Source organism: Tupaia chinensis, unplaced genomic scaffold (assembly GCF_000334495.1).
Source record: "Tupaia chinensis unplaced genomic scaffold, TupChi_1.0 Scaffold000001_1, whole genome shotgun sequence".
NCBI classification, from domain to species: domain Eukaryota; kingdom Metazoa; phylum Chordata; class Mammalia; order Scandentia; family Tupaiidae; genus Tupaia; species Tupaia belangeri.
Window position 1 is genome coordinate 5,851,483 of NW_006159427.1, and position 14,095 is coordinate 5,865,577.

Sequence of the window (14,095 nt, forward strand, 5' to 3'; positions counted from 1 at the left end):
AGAAAAAGAGACGGGGAGGAGGAGGGGAATGAGAAAGCAAGCTACCGGGTTTGGGACCTGAACTAAGGTCAGCCATGTGGGAGTCCAGCGCCCTTAACTATCATGCCACCTGGTGGCTCCTGGATATGCTTTTTTGTAATGGGCTAAGTAAATACTCTATCAAAATAGAATAATGAATATTACTGATATTCCTGTGCTGCATTTTTCTTTCACCGACTTCAAATTATGAAATAATCACTTATTTCCGTAGATACATTTATAGCCTTTGATTTAGAAAACTTCAGTCTCCATACCTTTTTTCTGCAACACAAACCACAAAAACACATGGCTGGAATGCAGCCACACCCGACAGGGAGGCAGTTCTGTGTCTCCAAATACTCCCTCGAGGACAACCTGAACATGAGGAAGTCTCTTTCCAGCCTACGTCTACCAGCCTTGGACTAAACTACACAGCTGTTCAACCGTACCTTTACTGCACCGTTCTCGTGCATGGTGATGCAGTTATCGGCGTCTTCAGAGAGCTGATACAAGGCCTGAGCTGTGGCCCGATGCACGTTGGTGTCGTTAGACTTCAGGTAGCGCACTAACGGAGCCACTGCTTTGTGCTCGCCAAAGGCCACTCTGTTTCGGCCCCACATACAGCACCGTGAAATAGCTTCTGCCAGATGGCGCCGCAGTTTGTCATTATTCTGCACGAAGGAAAACAAATTTTGTGTTACCAGGGTCCAGTGCGATCTCCTTCATGTGCTTTTGTTTATGGCCCACTAAGATGCAAATGAGCCTAGCTGGCTGCTTATGGTGTCTTCAAGGAACTGGTATGACGGATGGTCACCAAGGGACCAACATTCTAGGTGGATGTAGGCTATTGAGAAAAGAATGCTTACTTAACTAGGATAAGTGGGTTCTACGTCTTCACCCTAGGAATACTGCATCAGCGATACCACATCTTGGTTCCCAGGGGGAGGAGACCCTGCCGCGAACACACTGGCAGGTTGTAGGTCTCACTCTCCTTTCTGCATTCTGCCTGCAGACTGTGTCCTGCATTTTGTGTGTAACTGCCTCACACAGGTACGACGGAACTGACCAGGATCTGGTTTTCTGTTTATTAATCACACTGTTGCCTTGATTCAAGCAACAAGCTGGTGTCCTTAACTGAATCTGGCAGATCTCTTAGGAACTCGAAGTCTTCTAGACCAGGAGTGCTTCCAATGTTTGAACTTCAGCGCTATGACTTTTCTGCCAAGTGGTAGTCGGAGCTCGGCTCACATACCTCACATCATGGTGAAGTCATTGTCTCTCCTGGCTGCTTATTCTCTCTGGCACAGCTCTAAGTAAACAATACAGTGATTGCCAGCGTCGCCAAGCTCAAGAATGTCATCCATCCAAGCTTGCTGAGCCAGGGGAGGTGCATTTAACTTCTAATGTTGGCAAGAACAGCTCTCATAGCATCATAACAATGATGGTGATGGTGAAGATAGCTAACACTTACATAATAGCACTCACATTCGCCACTTTACTTGCCAGTAACAAAGGAAAAAGTGCCTCTATTTTACAAGGAGCTCACATAGTAACATCTTATGGTTGGAAGTCCACTTTCACACATGCTCGTTTCAGAGAAATGAAACGGACTGACCCAAATCTCAGACCTCGTAAGCAGTGGATATTGGACTTGAATCAAAGTCTCTGGAATGTACACTCACTGCTTTTGCCATCACACCATGGCATCTTATGGCAATAGGCACCGAAAACAGAAAGACGCGTTACTTACAGTATTTGCCAGCTTGGATAATAGAGGGACAACTCCATGGTCTGTAATAACAGCTAAATTTTCCTGATCTTTTGCTATATTGGTAATAGCAGCACATACGCTCGCCAGAACTTCTTTGTTATCTGATTTCAGCAAATTGACAACAAGTTCCAAACCACCAACGAAGGAACGAACCATCTCTCCAGCATCCTAGATAACGATAAAAATAAAGATGGTACAAAAACCAAACCTGTAGTTAGGCTTTTTTCAAAGATGGAAAGTAATAACAAGATTGGGAAATATACCTTTGGCATGGAAAACAAGTTCAACTTCATTCCATGTTATGTAATCTCTCTGTATGCCTGTGCAGTGCATACATGTGTATACATGTGTATACATGTAAATAAATACATAACACACAAAATTCAGCTTCAACCAATATTTACTCACATTATGCAAGAGTCATTGTTGTAGCTACTCAGGGCACAGACGTTAACAAAATACTTCATTTTATTACTTGCATTAGTTATTTGTAATGCTGAACATTGCTCTTAGGGGAATTGCAGAGGTAGGATCCTGCCAGCCTCAGGTCAACTGATACATACCTTATTTGATGTATATTTCCATTTAAAGACACCTTCTTTCATATGGATTTTTAACCAATTAACATTGAATTCATGGCCAACAGCACTATAATCTCATGCAATGAGGCTTGTCTAACACATGTATTTTCCTATTTACTTTTCTACTTATTTCATTCCTTGGGGAGGGCACCATCCCTTCACAGAGTCTTCACACCAGGATCTTCCCCCCAAACCCCGCAGCCAGCCACCATCATGGGCACAGCTGCAGGCATACCTGGGATGTTTAGGTGGACTCAGGAGCAAACCCAGAGTCTTCCCACATGGTCTCCAGCCTTACGCAGCAGCACCCTCATTTGGAACCACCACCCCTACTCGGCACCACCATGGCTAGACCAACACAGGCATTTTCTCCATAAGGCACATCGCAGCCCTCTTGCACCTAGGAACCCTGGGCAGCACTTCAGCACTACGCCCAGAGGCTGTTTTAAACACCGAAGTAGTCAACAAAAAGCATAAAAATGTGAAAAATGCGGCACTAATAGACTGCAAAATGGACACGTGTTGACAGCATAAGAGCCGAAACAAGAGGCAAAGCACCACCTTCTTCGATCCAACTGGAAACATGCACGCTGGATAACTCAAAAATTTCACCTCCGGAAGTGTCCGAGAACCACTGTGAAGGCTCAAAGCGCTGTGAGCAGTGACATGGGGTTTACAAATACATTTTGGGAAGTAGGCAAATTCCCAGAGTCTGTGAAAAATGTAGACTGACTGTGTGTAGTCTTTCACCATCGTGCTGCTTACAACCATGGGGAAGACAGGCACTAGGAAATTACAAGTAAAGTGAATAGCTCCAAGGGGGGGGGAGGTGAAGATTCATCTCAGCTGGGTAGAGATTCAAGGACTGCCTCTCCCCAGGGGACGTTGGCAAGCTAAGGCCTAAGGGATGAGGAGCTGTGCAGCAAGAGGCATCATCATGGAACACAGCTGAGAGGGAGAGACGAGAGGATTCTTTCTCTAGTTCAGAATGTGTAAATCATAACATAGGAAAGGTGCATGGGAGAAAAGGAGACCCTGCTCTCTGCATTAGGCCTTCCATTCAGATCCTCACAGGCACGGCTTGCGCGTGTTTCCAAGACTGTGCACATGCCTTTTGATCTGCCTTCGTCTTGTCTTGGGAATTCCTACACATCCTCAGCTACCCATGAAGAGACCGTTTTCTGCAGAACGCATTTCCCGAACCCCAATCTGGGGTAAGCAGCATCTCCTGCAATGCCAGGTGTGTTCCGTTTTGCAGCACGGATTGCTCTCTGTGGGAGTGGCAAATTTGTTTGCCTTTCATCTTGAAATAGAAGTTTCAGGAGGCTGAGACTCTCTAGTTCACTGGTGCACGTCCAGTGTGGATGCAGTTTGCACCAGTCAGTACGTGCTCAGTTAACATTAAATTTGATGGCGTGCCAGCTCACAGCTAGAAGAGGAAACTTTCACTGTGGGCATAACACACCAAACTTCGAGTAAATGGTGAAGGCAGGACTCAAGTCACATTCTACCCAAATAGAAAGGCAAAAGCAATGTTTTCCGCAGCATGTTGCCTCTACTGCTTGCTGGGGAAGTGGTATCGGCAACACCGATAGATTATCCTCAATACCAAATTCAAATACAATTCCTGATAGGACACACTTTCAAATTGATATACTCATGAAATTATTTTGAACAGATTTAGTTGCTATTCTTTCTTTTTTTCTTTTTTTTTAGAGAGAGAGAGATTTTTGTTATAGGGCATGTGTACTCACCAGAGAGAAAGAGACAGAGAGACAGAAATCGAGAAATCACCCCTCCAGGGTGGGATGGCCATGCTGTAGTCCCTTCTCCAGTCTCCTCAGGATTTTGGGATACACACACATGTGTCTGGTGTGAGTTTCAAGCTGCCAGATCAGGGACTCAAACTGGGGTCAGCTGTGTGGGAGCCCAAAGATGCAATCATTATACCATCTGCTGGTCCCAGTTGCTATTCTTTCTAAAATTCCACAGCAAAGCTCTTTATGTAAAATATTACATTTTCAACTGTATTCTACACTGTCACCTTATTATATGTCTAGGCATTAGGATAGTATCAAATCAAAAGATTATAAACATTTGGGCCAGCAGGTGGTATGAAGGTTAAGGTGTGGGATTCCATATGGTTGACTACATGGTTCAAGTCCCAGACTCAGAGCCTTGAAAAATCATGCCAGTGGGCGTGTATGTGTTCATGCCCAAAATCCTGAGAGGAGAATGGAGAAAAAGGGACTGTAGTGTAGCTATATACATTGGAGGGTGATTTCTCACTTTTCTATCTTCTCTCTCTCTCTCTCTCTCTCTCTAGTGAGCACACATGCCCTACAGCAAAAGAAAACAAACACAAAAACAAAAATAACTAAAAAAAAAACTATAAACATTAATTTATTACATTAACTCTAAATATCTGACATACTTTAGTCCTAATGACCCTAGCAGGCAATTAATGGTGGTGGTGATAGTAGTAGTATTTCCATGATTTGGATAGGGAAATTGCAAAGAAATGAATTAATGATATAAAAACAATGATAATTGCAGATATGCAATTTGAATCCATATCTGTCAGATCCTAAAGTCCCTCTACAATATTGCAATTATGTGAATCTCAACGAAATAGTTGGTCTGAATGAGTCATGCACACATAAATTCAAAATCACAATAAGGGTTCTTCCTCAGAATATCTGGGAACTTCAAAAGCATAGCCCTAAAGCTCAGCTCTTCCAAGAGATGTCATGTCTGTCAATAATCTCACATATCTGTCAACTATGAGTTATAGCACTCATTTCCTCATCTCAAGAAGGAGTAGAGGAATTCTCTAAAGATGACAGTAGTGAAGTTATTGAATCTCCCTATTAAAAACAGAACAAATCATATAGTGAAACAAACAAAACTCACAAAGGACAACATACACAACAATACTGAGTGACAAAATATATTGACCCCAAAATACAAGCAAACTAGGACAAACTACCAAACGCAGAGGGAAGGGAGAAGAATCTGTGAAGACCTTGAAAGCCAGGGAAATCCAATTTGCCATTAGGTTCTCACTGGAAAATTTAGAAACAGCAGCAGAAGCTGGGAATGGACTTCTCAATCGATCATTAATGGCTGAGACTGTAATGCTGCAAGGTCTGATGGTACAACATTTTGTAGGTCTAGGTCCTGTGAATTCTTTATTATTATTGAGAGAAAGATTTTTTATTTATTTATTTATTTTGTGTGTGGGGGAGAGGTTTTTGCTATAGGGTGCATGTGCTCGCCAAAAAGACAGAAAGAGATAGAGACAGAAAGCGAGAAATCACCCCTCCCCAGGGGGGATGACCGCGCCACAATCCCTTCTCCTCCATTCTCCTTTAAGGATCTTGGGCACACACACACGCACGCCTGATGTGAGTTCAAGCCACCGGGTCCAGGACTCAAACCATGGTCGACTATATGGGAGTCCAGCGACATAGCCATTACACCAACTGCTGGTTCCAAGAGAGAAAGATATTTGCTATGGGATGTGTGTGCTTGCCAGAGAGACACAGAGAGACTGAAAGTGAGAAATCAGCCCCCAGGGAGGATGGCCACATTGCAATCCCTTCTCCAGTCTTCTCTCAGGATTTTAGGCATGCACACACACATGCCCAGTATGAGTTTTAAGCTGCCGGGTCCATGACTTGAGCCATGGTCAGCTACATGGGAGTCCGGCTATGTGACCATTACCTTTTGTTGGTCCCCCTATGAATTGTTAAAACTACAAACTGAAGTCCCCTTCTAGGACGAAGCCCTGCCCTGAGAAGAAACTACAGGGAGTTGCATCCAAATTGAGCAGGGCAGACTCACAGAAGAAGGAATAAGAATGCCTAGTTAAAAAGAGATGAGTAGAGCCAAGGGGCCAGAATATATTCTCCATCACTGTGAAAATAACGAATGGAATTTTGAGATCCATGAAACTAGAAGTGCTATCCTGGTCCACATCTCCCTTCTAAAAGACCAGGAAAATTCATTTCACTTAAAATGAATAATAAAAATGATTATAGTCAATGTCCATATGGAGTAATTATTAAAAACAAAAAACAGAATATTGAGCAGATAATGTATTTACAGACAATGAGAGTATGTTAGAAATACATGCCTAAAAAACAGATGGAAACTGTAACATAACATTTCAAAATGAACTAAAAGAAAAACATACAAAAAGGGAAAGAAAAACACAAAATTAGAATGAATAAAGTTCATAAATGAAGTGATTAGTAAAAAAGAAAATAATTTTTAAAGAGAGGTAAAAGACATCTCAGGAATTGTAAATAAAAGAAAAATTTGTGTTGGAAATTAAGAGTAAGCTAGAAGAAACCAAGAATAAACAGATATCATGGATAATCTCTTTAAGTATATGTAATAGAAAATGTGAGGACTAAAATATGATGGAAAAAGAATAAAAAAAAAAAACTCAAGAGAATAGAGAAGATATAACATATGTATGTAAGCGTCCCCAAGAAAAAAAATAAACCCATTTAACAGAGCAAATTTTAAAAAACCTATTATTTAAGAAAACTCGTTTCTGCAAAAAATAAAACCTGAGTGTATATTGAAAAGTTACCTTTTATACCTGGGAAAATAGTCCTAGAATGGAATCATATAATAACATATTCTGGTCCAGTCTTGTGGCACAGTCAGTAGCATACCAGACTGTGGAGCTGGAAGCCACATGTTAACCATGGTTTGAATCCTCAGCCAGTTGGCCTGGAAATACAACAGGTGCACATGTATACCCAGGATCCTGGTGGGCTAGAAGAATGGAGGAAGGGAACTGTGGAGTGACCAAGCCCTTTGGAGGGTAATCTCTCACTTTCTCATATGCACACGTGCTCTATAATGAATGTTTTTTTAAAAAGACACATGCTAATATAGCTGCAGAACTTTAACTAAAAAACAAAAATTTCTTGGCCATCCAAACAAAAAGACCAAGTTACTTCTAAGGGAAAGAATATGATGTTATCATTAGACCTTTCAATAATAAAATTTTATCATAAGGAAAGGGAATAACACATCTAAGCTATTCAAAGAGAAAAAAATATGAATCAAAGTTCTAATACTGAAACCAAAATGACCTTCAAAGTATAAAACTATTATAACATGGAAGACTTCAGGGAATGATATTAGCAGAGGAATCTACTTGAAAATAAATGTCAGGGGCCAGCAGATGGCATAGTGGTTACATTACGGGACCCCCACATGGCTGACTGTGGCTCAAGTCCCAGACGCAGTGACTTGAAAATCACACCAGGCACATGTGAATGCATGCCTAAGATCTCAGGAGGAGAATGGAGGAGAAGGGATTGTGGCATGGCCATCACCCCTGGCCATCTCAGTGATTTCTCACTTTCCCTCTCACTGTGTTTTTCTCTCTCCCTCTCTGGCAAGCATATGTGCCCTAAGGCAAAACCTCTAAAAAAAAAAAAAGAAAGAAAGAAAGAAAGAAAGAAACGTCAGATCTCCAAAACGACTAGAAAGACACTGATAAATGGACTGCCTTTTTTACTATTATTTTATATATCAATAACTGAACATTAACACAGCTTTTAAAATGAATTTCTTACATAAATATACTATACATCAGTCCAGTTAAAGATACTATTATACACATAATCATCAACCTCTAGCCCTGCAAACTCCAACTCATCTTTAATAGCAGCTTAAATAACATCTCAATGAAACATCTCCACTCCCCTTTCCAGTACTGGTCACTCTCTTCCCTCCTTAAGTCTTACAGATGTTATCTCCAAAATCCATCTCCCCATTTTCCTTTGCTTGCCAAGCCTTGATTTTGCATGGGGAGAATGTCTCTACACCCCAGAAGTAATCTTTGACTGGCCTAAGCCTATCATGGAAGTCTCATTCCAGTGGCCAATGAGGTCTGAGATAACATCTCCCAGGAATCTTCCGGGAAGTTTTTCCTATTTCTAAGAAAGAATGCTCACAGGTCACACTGAGAATGGCAAGACAAAATGAGAAAAATCGCCTGGGTCCTTGTTGAGCCGCTGAACCAACTAATTCTAAAGTCTGATTTGGACACTTATGGCTAATGGTTAATGCAGCCTTTTGTTTATTACCTTGTAATGTCTTCCTACAGAGTCCTTCCCTCATTAACTTGTGAGCTCTTTGAGAAAAGAGATACCCAGGGACCAGATGGCGGTGCAGTGGCAAAGTATGTTGCTCTGTGAGACAATCCTGGGGAGGTTCCTGGTTCAAGTCTGGAGATCTCCCTGGGTATGTCAGGAATGGGCGTGCCTGTGATCCAGGGCTGGTTGAGGGGAGGGGGCAGACTGAAGCATCAGGTCTCTGTTAGGGTTCCATCTCCCTTTCTCTCTCTCTTTCTCTCTCTGTTGGAAAAAAGAGATCAACTTACAAAATAAAAAAATAAAATAAAATAAAAAAACCCACAGAGACTCTAGACCTTACTCTTTGATTCTCTCTTGGGAGATAGGCTCATGCCTGTCACTCGATGAACATCCAATAAATGTTTATTAAATTATGTTAAAAAAAAGGGATAGGGGACTCTAAAGTACCTAGTCATAGTCACAAATGCCAAAGAGAAAACAATATTGCCTGTGTATAATGGAATATAAGTTGACGAGATTTATTTAACAAGCCAAATTCCAACTCAATCTTGTTCCTCTGGCGTCAGCATCCGAATCTAATCACTTCCCACTTCTCTAGCTGCTTTATCAGTAGGGACAGTAAACCACAGCCCTGGGGCCATCCTGGGAAAAATGACAAAAGTGATCACATCTGCCCCTGGTCCAAGAACTTCCTAAGGTGCATGGTATGAGAGACAGGGAGCCAAAGTCACAATGAGATCATGCGAATGGCTCACCCAGGTCTTCTAACGTTCACAGTCCGTGGGGGCAGCGAGATGCTAAACTCGACAGCCTATAGGCCTCTCCAAAGTGTGTGTGTTTGTTTCAAAGGTGAGATTTCTTTATTTTCTTTTCATATTTAGGGATATTAAACATATGACATGTTCCCTCGCATAGTTTCTATGGAAAGGGAGACAGTATATTTGAGGCTGGAAAAAGTAATTACTCTGCCAAAACTGTCTTTCACTAATGCTGAACGACTGGGCATATTCAGCACATTTTCCACCTTCTCACATATCTTAAAAACTAGTCTTTGGCCCAGTCACAGTAGCACATGCTGGACTCTGCAAACTGAGGCTATATGGGGGGCCTGGGTTCGATTCCCAGCCCACCCTAGAAAGCCTGGCCCAATGGCATTTGCCTATAGTCACAGCTATTTGGGAGGCTGACAGGAGGATTGTGACATGGCAAGTCCCTATTTAAAAAATCACACACACACACACACACACACACACAAAACCCACAAAAACAAACAAACAATAGTCTTTACCAATTTCACCATGGGTACAATAATGGCAAAACACCATTCAAATGTTCATCTGTAATGGGAAAACTCTCAATAATAATAATAATAGCCTAATTTTTTTGCAGTTTACAAAGGACATACATGATCTCAGACGATCCTCACAATACGGCCTTCAAGAGGCATGAAATTCTAATTTTATAGACAGAGGCTCAAGGTCCGTGACTAGTGAGCAGCAACACTGAAAATTAACCTTAGACTCCCTGATTTCTCTTTTAGTTTCTTTTCGCTACACATTGGGCTTAGACCTGGAAGCATCCACAAATGATCAGATTAAGCCCGGTACATAGACAATCAGAAGACTCTTCACAATTCAAGAGATTAATGGTTCCAAAGGAGATGGAAAATATTTTACCAATGACATTTCATAAGACAAACAAGGTAGATACTGAGAAAAAGAAAATGAAATACCTTTATACTGCTGTTAAAGGAAAAGTGGGATGGTCAAAAAAAGGTGTCGAGTCCAAATTATGCAAAATCAAGTAGAATACAGAAGTTAGATGAAAAATATAAAATACGAAATACTGACATTTGGTTAAAATCAACTAATAGGAAAACATTAAGATCTTCTTTACAGATTAATGAATAAAACAGAAAATTGGATGTTTCGACCTAGAGCAATTAAACTAACGGCTATGAAATTCCTTTCTTGCATCCAGTGAAAAGCGCTGGCAGTTTTCTGATGAGGTGAGATACACATAACGCAACTTTACAGCACATACAAGGCAAGAGTAGCATATCTTAAGACAAACTTTTTGACCAGAAGAGCCACAAAACCCCCATTCTGCCACATAGAGACCACTTGATGATACATAATATAGTATGTGAAAGAGAGTTTAAAATATTGGGCTACCTGAAAAGTCACGATGTATTTTTCTATGCAAAAATGCATCATGACTTTTGGGACAACCCAATAGCACGTTGTGCATAAAAACTTCAAATATCCTACATTCCTGTTAAACTAGCAAGTTGGGGACACCAAAGCTGAACAGGCAAATGTTGTCCTAAAAGTATATTCAATCAATGAAATCCTTTTACAATGCTAAATGCCACCTCTATATACTCAAGGAGAACAGAGTTTGTTTGTGTTGCTCTATCACAATAAGATCCTTGTTCTGTTCTCAGTAGTTAACAAGTCCTACACCTAAAAAAAAAAAAATGCTGATTTAGAACTGCATTATATTCCCCAGTACGGGTCTTCAAAAATAAAAATTAGAACATCGATGAGTATCCTTTTTCCTATGAATTGAAATAAATAATATAAATTAGTTTTAGGTGAAAGAAATGTTCCAGTCCCTATAGTTTAGATTTACAATACAAAAAAATGCATTGAGCTTTCAGGGTGGCCTCACCCAGTCGAATCACAAGAGAAATCAAAGAGGATAAATGGAATGGTTCTGAATTTGTTTCGACTTCCCTAGCCTAATTCGAGATGCTTTTCTTAAACCTCACAGACAACTGTGATTTTTCCATTTACCAGGTCCTGTGCTCATTCTGACTTTGGTACAATATTCCCTTAATGAGGGGGCCCATACTGGGAGGCACCACTGAGAGGCTTACAGGCTTAATTACAGGACATTCTTGACAAGTGATGTATTTTAAATAATTCTATAACAAGAACAAGGTGCTAAAATGAATTAAAGTCATATCATCATAAAAAAGCTATTATTTATAAATCTACATGTGTATATAGATGTCTATAGTTCCATATCTACATATATACACATATTTTTACATTTTAAAAATGTATATCTATTTACATTTTTTTCCTGGTTGTTCTCAGTAAGCCACAGATGAATATGAATAAAGCAATTTCCTACTCAGATTCAGAGTTACTTCTGTACAGTGAGCTGTATGGGCTAAGCTAAGAATAATACTCGAGACTGTAATCCTGACAGAAAAAAAAAAATCAGCTGTATAAAGGGTTATACTTCTAAAACAGTGAGTCTCAATTGACGAAGAGATTGTTTTCCAAAAGTCTGCTTGTTGGGTCTGTTAGATTACATTTTTCCATACAAATATCTGGTTAGCATCCCAATTATTCCCTACAAATATCTGGTTAGCATCCCAATTCCCCTGATAAGAGTCTAACTCATAATGAACATGAAATAGAACATTATACTAACTGTAACTAATCCTTGCCTTCATGGATGTTTTCCTAATATTTGAAGCCAGCTGTCTGGTTTCCCTCATCCTCTGTGCTATATACCTTTAGCCAGTTTTCATAGTAGATGATTTTCATAGGTCTCCTCTCTCATTGATCAGTTTCTCCTAAAACACGCCCAGAACTGCATGCCAGATTCCAGATGTGGCCTGACCAGAGCAAGTGCAGTGGGACTCTTGCCTTCTGTAAGGTAGACACAGTGCTTCCACAGGTGCAGCCAAGGGCACGCGCTAGATCAGCTGCCGCTCCTCTGTCTGCTCCCACTGAGATTCGCTGTCAGCTGAAATCAGTGTCTTTACAAGTGAAACATGACACAGCCAGGACTCCCCTGTCCCGCGCATATGGCATTTCGAGCTCCTCGCAAGTCATCATGTTGGACCATTTTCACACACAAGAGAAGTTTGTAGGCTCGGCTGTGGTGGTGCTGCTATGCGATGCTGGAGGCTATACTGAGAGGCTCTGGGTTCGCAGTCCCGGGTGGAGGGTTGCCCTGAGCACCCCAGGTATCCCTGTGAGTGTGTCTGTAATCCTGGCTAGCTGCAGTGTTGGGGGAAGGATGGTACTGGGGGTTGGACTGCGATGTGAAGGCCCTTTCAAAGTGCCCTCTGGCTCTGTCTCAAGAAATAAACTTAAAAAAATAAATAAGGTTTTAGATTTTACTTTTTTTATTTATATGTTTATTTTAGGTTTTTGTCATAAGGCACATGCACTCACCAGACAGAGACAGAGAGAGGGAAAGTGAGAAATCACCCCCACCCCCCAAGGAGAGATGGCCATACCGCAATCCTTTCTCCTCTATTCTCCTCCTGGGATTTTGGGCATGCATGCGCACACTGGCACCCAGTGTGATTTTCAAGCCACCCGGTCCAGACTCGGACTGCAGTTGGTCAGGTGGGAGTCCTGCCACCCTAATAGCCACGTCACCTGTTGGCCCCTTAGATGTACATTTGACCTTGTAAAATTTAAATATTTCTACATAATACTTAGAGAAACCAATCAAGTTTGATTACTAGATACTTTGAAGTAAATAATTAATGCAAGCATTCTTATGTTCAAAAATTTACTTAGGGAGGCAGAAAATATTATTTGAAAGTGAGTCCCAAACTTCATTGTACATGCCTGATGTGATTTTCAAGCCACCAGGTCCAGAACTTGAACTTTGGCCAGCCGTGTGTGAGTCCAACACCTTAACCACTATGCCACCTGCTGGCCCTGTTGATTAAGTTTTAACACATGAATTTTGGAGAGAACATAAACACATGGACAGAGACAAGCCACACCAACATCAGTGCCTCGAGCTTGCATTCCCCAACCTCCCAAACTGGAAACATTTCTGCTCTTTATAAAGTATCCAGTCTGTGGTATTTTGTTACAGCAGCACAGATGGACAAAGACCCAAATTCACCCAAATTGTACTCAATACTAGTTGAATCGGAATGAATATGGCATGGGGCGGCGCGGGGGGGGCGGGGGACAGTGAGAGCCAGCATTCTAAAGATTTCTGGGTGATTCTAATGTTTGAGACCAATGGGTTAAGAGTTGAAGCGTCATAGCAAGAAAACCTGGAAGCATATCTGCTTACGTCCCTAACAACATGGCTTTGGGCAAGCTATTTAACTTCTCTGTTTCATATTCATCTGTAAAATGGAGCTAATGAAAGTATTATCTCCTGAGGGTTGTTAAAAGGATACCTCCAAAGCATATAGCAAGGTGCCTTGCACATGATAAGGGTTGTCATTAGTGCTGTTACTTTAAAATTATTTTGAGAATACATTTTGTTACCATATTTTGCAAAACTAAAATCTCATAGGGCCAGCAGGTAACATGGAGGCTAAGGTGGCTGGATCCCACATGGCCAGCTGCATGGTTTGAGTCTCAAACCTGATGGCTTGAAAATTACACCAAGCACGTGTGTATACATGCTCTTAATCCTGAGAGACTAAAAAAGAAGTGACTAATGTGGCCATCCCCCTGGGGGGTGATTTCTCACTATCCTTCTCTCTCTTTCTCTGGTGAATGTCTACGTCCTATAGTAAAAACTATTATTTCTCTCTCTCTCTCCCTCTCCCTCTCCCTCTCTCTCTCTCTCTCTCTCTCTCTCTCTCTCTCTCTCTA

At 41.2% G+C, this 14,095-nt stretch overlaps 1 protein-coding gene across 1 annotated transcript in view; it reads right to left on the reverse strand.

The window, feature by feature from the left end:
- The window catches only part of ODAD2 (outer dynein arm docking complex subunit 2), a 203,016-nt gene that overhangs the window by 50,663 nt on the left and 138,258 nt on the right, over window positions 1-14,095 (reverse strand). The window contains exons 17-18 of the mRNA XM_006139755.3: window positions 1,769-1,957; window positions 468-689 (exon numbers count right to left, since the gene is read on the reverse strand). Coding sequence (XP_006139817.1) covers window positions 468-689; window positions 1,769-1,957 — 411 coding nt within the window. The remainder of the gene's footprint in view (window positions 1-467; window positions 690-1,768; window positions 1,958-14,095) is intronic.